At 46.8% G+C, this 5,667-nt stretch overlaps 1 protein-coding gene across 1 annotated transcript; it reads left to right on the top strand.

Annotated features, from left to right (window-relative positions):
• The first annotated feature begins 2,973 nt into the window (after positions 1–2,973).
• LOC107119262 (zinc finger protein OZF-like) lies at positions 2,974–4,290 on the top strand. Its single transcript, XM_015421728.1, has 2 exons — positions 2,974–3,722; positions 3,771–4,290. The coding sequence occupies exons 1-2, from the start codon at positions 2,974–2,976 to the stop codon at positions 4,288–4,290; spliced, it is 1,269 nt and encodes a 422-aa protein (XP_015277214.1).
• The last annotated feature ends 1,377 nt before the right edge of the window (positions 4,291–5,667 follow it).

Genomic DNA, 5,667 nt, shown 5'->3' with positions numbered 1-5,667 from the left:
CTCACACTGGGCGGGGAATCCCATGTTTGCCAGGGAAACCATCCCCCTGGGAGGATGCCAAGGCCTTTCTGGCCTCCTTCGAACAAGTGGCCGAAGCCTGTCAGTGGCCCCAGGAAGAGTGGGCGACCCGACTCCAGCCAGCCGTCAGTGGAGAAGTTGAGAAGGCCTTTAATAGTCTGGATGTGAGAGACAGAGATGATTATGGGAAGGTGAAGGCAGCCATCTTGCGAGGGGATGCCCTGAGCCAGGAGAAGAAGCGTCAACAGTTCAGACATTTCTGCTACCAAGATGCCGAGGGGCCACGGGGGGCTTACAGCCGACTGCGGGAAATGTGCCGTGGGTGGCTGAGGGTGGCCAATCACAGCAAGGAGGAGATCCTGGAGCTCTTGGTCCTGGAGCAGCTGCTGAGCGTCCTGCCCCCGGAGATCCAGAGCCGGGTGAGGGAGAGCGGCCCCGAGAGCTGCTCCCAGGCGGTGGCCCTGGCCGAGGAGCTCCTCTTGAGGCAGGAGAAGCAGGTGAGGCTGTTCTGCTCTGCTGGTTCTGAGTGTGGGAAGGACTGGGGTGGAGCAAGTCTGAGATCTTAGTCCATCCAGGGCATGATGGGAAGGTCTGTTGCCTTGTTTCCTTGGAAGCTGAATCCAGTGTTTTGGGGTGGGGAGGCCTTCTCTCTCAGTCTAGGAGTCAGGGTTTGGCCGGACTTCATGGGGTGACCCTCCTCCTGAAAGAGCAGATCTTGGGGTTGGGGGTGCTCTAGATTCCTCCCCCTTACCATCTCCACAGGTCATAAGTGTGGCCTGGAATACCATCTGAAGGTTTTGACTATCAGAGTCCTGAAGATTTCCTCCCATATCCTTCTTCCTATACAGTTCCAAAATACATTTGGGACCTTCTTGGTGGTTGTGCCTTATTTGTTTGGGTGCTGTCAGTGACGTATTTTTGCATGTTGAAGACTGTAAAAAAAAGTTTAGGAGGCAAGTGTACCCTGTTTCTCCGAAAATAAGACCTACCCAAAAAATAAGCCCTAGCAAGATTTCTATGCATTTGTGGTATAAGCCCTAGTGTGTCTTCTTGAGAAAAAATAAATATAAGACAGTGTCTTATTTTCGGGGAAACACGGTAGTCTATTGTGAAGGGATTGAATTCGTATTGATTCCTAATCCTTGATTATTCTGAAGGCAGAGACGGAGAACAACTCTGAGACAGTCCACCCTCCGTCCGAGACCACGTGGGGGCATCCCTTGATGGATATCAAGGAAGAGGAGGACGGAGAGGCCTACCTGATGGGTAAGGAGGAAAGGAGGCCTTCGGGGACCTGAGATCTGGGAGGTGCAGAAGCTTCTTCTGGAGCTGAGCTCAGATGTGGCTCTTGTAATCTCTTTAGAGGCTGCAGTTATCTTTGTATAATAGATATTCCAGAGAAGGGGTTCTGGTATTTCAGAAGAGTACTCCTAGGCAAGGCCAAAACACCTATTGACTCTTTCCTAGAGTGGTCAGGTAGATGCCTCCAGGCCTCCCCTGTTCCCGCAAACAAGTGGCCTACATTGGCAAAACCATGAGGGGGTTCCCTTTGGGGTTCACATCATGAGGTCCTGGCTGCCCCCCCCCCGCCCCTCACAAAGTAAATATATATTTTGGGGGGCTGAGAACCAGCTATTCATGATCTTCCTACTGTGAGGGGAAACTGTGCAATCGTAGGACTGGATTTCATAATAAGTGTTCATACTTCTTCACCCAAAGAGTGATTAACACATGGAATTCACTGCTGCAGGAAGTGGTGGTGGCAACAAGCATAGTCAGCTTCAAGAGGGGATTGGATAAACCTATGGAGCAGAGGTCCATGAGTGGCTATTAGCCACAAAGTATAGATGGAGCACTCTGTCTGGGTCAGTGATGCTCTGTATTCTTAGTGCTTGGGGGGCAACAGTGGGGGGGGGGGCTTCTGAAGTTCTGGCCCCACTGGTGGACCTCCTGGTGGCACCTGGGTTTTAGCCACTGTGTGACACAGAGTGTTGGACTGGATGGGCCATTGGCCTGGCCCAACATGGCTTCTCTTATGTTCACTTATGTTCTTATATTCAACCATCGATTGTAGAGAATCAGAAGACATGCCCACAAGTCAAATATGAAAGCCGAGGGAGGAATCTTCAGCCTCATTTTCCCCCTTAAAGTACATATGGGGAGTTTGGGGAAGGTGACAGAATATAAATATTGCTCTACCAAAGAGCCTGGCCAGGGAAAAGATGTGACTGGCTGCTCAGTTTGAGTGGAGGGGAGAAAGAGGCTCTGATGAAGGGAACAAAAATGCACACCCATTGATGAGGAGTGTCTGATTGGTGGCTTGACTTCTTGTATGGATGCTGATTGGATCTGTCCTTTTATTCCAGCAGGAGATGTTGAGGAGACGGTTGGGGAATTCCAGGGGTTCTCCTTGGAAAAATCCAAGAATCAAAAGGCCAAAGGAAACTTCATGGATGGAGATGGACCACAGAGGCAGGACAGAAGCCACGCAGAGAAGATGAGGGATAAACCCACTCCTCGCCAAGGAGGGGGATTCTCTGAAATCCCAGTCCAAGAAGAAAGGCCAAGCCAAAAAAAAGGTAACCAAGGCCTCAGTGCTGACCAAAGAATCCACTCCAGGGAAAAAGAAAACCAAAGCATGGCATTTGGGATGACCTTCCTTGAGAGCACAGACATTATCTCCCAGGAGCAAATTTACTCAGGAGAGAAATCATATCATTGCTTGGAGTGTGGAAAGAGCTTCAGTCGGAAAACAGCCCTTATTTCACATCAAAAAATTCACACAGGTGATGAGCTGTTTAAAAAAACGGGACTGTACAATGAGCTTCTCTAATGCTGCAGATTTAGTGTACATTTGAAGTATCCATTAATGAACACTTCAGAGTACAGCAGGAAAAAGCCACTGAAGTGCGCTGAGTGTAGAAAGAACTTTAAGTGCAGATCAGACTTCCTTGCATGGGTGCTAATGAAATCTCTCTCTTTATTCCCACAGGGGGTGATCAGGAGAATAAGGAAGATGAGGAAGTGCATGGGTTGCCATCGGGCAAAGCCAAGCGAGAAGTGAAAGGAAACTTCAGGAATCAAGGTGGACCAAAGGGGAAGGAGGGCAGCCATGAAATGGAGAAGATGGATGATTCCACTCCTTACCATGGAGAGGATATCCGTGAAGCAGTTCACATGGCAGAGGAAACATATAAATGTTTGGAGTGCGGCATTCACTTATCAAATAAAACTGAATATGATTTCCATTCGCAAACACACAGTGGAAAGAAGACACATTGCTGCTTAGAGTGTGGGAAGAGCTTCCTGTGCCCAAAAGAACTTGTTACACATCTCAGAATCCACACAGGGGAGAAACCGTATAACTGCTGTGGCAAGGGCTTCTCACGTAAAGCAAACTTTATACGCCACCAAAGAAGGCATCCAGAAGAGAAGCCATATGAATGTTCAGAGTGTGGAAAGAAGTTCAGATGGAGTTTGTATCTTCAACAGCATCAAAGAATCCACACAGGAGATGAAGTGTTCGAATGCTCTGAATGTGGAAAGAGATTTTTACAGAAATTACACCTTGTGTGTCATCAAAGAAGTCATGCAGGTGAGAAATCATTTGAATGCTTGGAATGTGGAAAGAGCTACCATTGGAGTAGCGAACTGCAGCAGCATCAGAGAATCCACACAGATAAGAAACTTTTTGAAAGCTCAGAGTGTGGAAAGAAATTCAGTCAGAGCTACCATCTTCAACAGCATGAAAGAATCCACAGAAGGGAGAAATCTCTTGAATGCTCGGAGTGTGGAAAGAAATTCAGTCATAATTACCATCTTCGACAGCATCTAAGAATCCACACTGGTGAGAAACCGTTTGGATGCTCAGAGTGTGGAAAGAAATTCAGTCAGAGCTGCAATCTTCTACGGCATCTAAGAATCCACACCGGCGAGAAACCTCTTGAATGCTTGGAGTGTGGAAAGAAATTCAGTCATAATTACCATCTTCAACAGCATCTAAGAATCCACACTGGTGAGAAACCTTTTGGATGCTCAGCATGTGGAAAGAAATTCAGGGCGGCCTCCCATCTTCAAAAGCATCAACTTACCCACCTCAGTGAGAAACCTTTTGAATGCTCAGTGTGTGGAAAGAAATTCAGGACAAGCTACCATCTTCAACGGCATGAAAAAATCCACATGAAGAGAAACTATATAACTGCTCAGCCTGTGACAGGAGCTTTTTGCACATTTCCCGCATTAAATATCACATCAGAATCCACGCAGGGATAAAACTATATAAAACATTTGGAGTGTAAAATGAACCTGCGTCTGCCCAGAAACCTTACTGTTAACTACAGAAACTGCAAAAGTTCACACTTTGGACAATCAGTATAAATGCTAAGATTGTGGAAGAAGCTTTAACCATGATTGAAACTTCAAATGGATCATACAGGGAGGAAACAGGATGTGCTCTGAGGGAGGGAGGAGATTCAAGACCAGCTTTGCCCCCCTTAACCATCAAGGAACGCACACAGAGGAGGAACCTCTTAAATGCTCCCTAGGTGGCAAGAGCTTGAGCCAGAGATCTAATCTTTATATTCCTCAAAGGATTCCCACAGGGGTAAAATTTTGCCCATCAATCACCCTATGTTCTTACATCATCCATTGAGACTCTGCTTCAATTGCCCAGCGTGTTGAGGGCTCAGAAACGACTTACACAACGAAGAGCCTTTTTAGTGGTTGCTCCATGTCTGTGGAACTCCCTGCTTAAGGAAGTTTGCCAAGTTTGCCAAGTTTCTGTCTTTTTAAGAAGCTGGCCAAAAAAATGTTATTTACCATATCTGAGGAACGAATAGGCTGGTTGATGATACTAGATATCTTGATCCCTTCTGTTACTGACATAAGGCAGGTGACTAGCCAGCATCCACAGTTTGTGAATGGCTCTTTCCTGGCAGGGAGGCCTGAGAGAATGTGAGGATCAAAATGGCCACCGGGAGTGACAGTTGAGTGCTCTTTCTGCTGAGGGCCTGTGTTTAAATCACGGGGGGGGGGGGACAGGGGACCTACCACTCTGACTTTTCCGACAGCCCCCACAGATACTGTTTTTACAAAGCGGGGTGGGCAGAAATTGGTTGGGTTTGGTGTATTGGTCTTACAGGTTTCATTTAAGGCCACACCAACTTTCCCCTCATGATCTGAATACTGCTGAGGACTTGATCAGGGTTGCCAATAGCCTTGAGGGGGGAAAAGTCTTTCCCCCTTAGTAGTGGTTTGATTTTTGTTTTAAAGCAGGTGATATTGTTTCCCTCCATGCCATGACAAGTTTCCCCTGTCCATTTCCACACATTAAACCTCTCCTCAGGGACAAGGCATTTTTTTCTGGGTTGTTGACACCACTAAAAATGGCACCCACCACATGTTTTCTTAGAGGCCCCTTGAATTCCTCCACTGAAATTGCGCCTTCTCTGAGGTGACTGAGAAAGTTCTCACCTCACACTTCAGTCTGACAAAGAAAGAATCTGACAAACTTCAGAGTGTGAGGAAAATATTAAACTGATTGAGAAAGAGTTGTGAGTTCTAGAGGAGATTCTTCGTTTTTACAGAATAACTTCAGTTGTTCATTGACTTTGCTATATTTTGTGTTGTACTTTTAAAAACATGTGTTGG

Source organism: Gekko japonicus, unplaced genomic scaffold (assembly GCF_001447785.1).
Source record: "Gekko japonicus isolate JY-2015 unplaced genomic scaffold, Gekko_japonicus_V1.1 scaffold3326, whole genome shotgun sequence".
Taxonomy (NCBI): domain Eukaryota; kingdom Metazoa; phylum Chordata; class Lepidosauria; order Squamata; family Gekkonidae; genus Gekko; species Gekko japonicus.
This window is presented reverse-complemented; position numbering and strand designations above follow the sequence as displayed.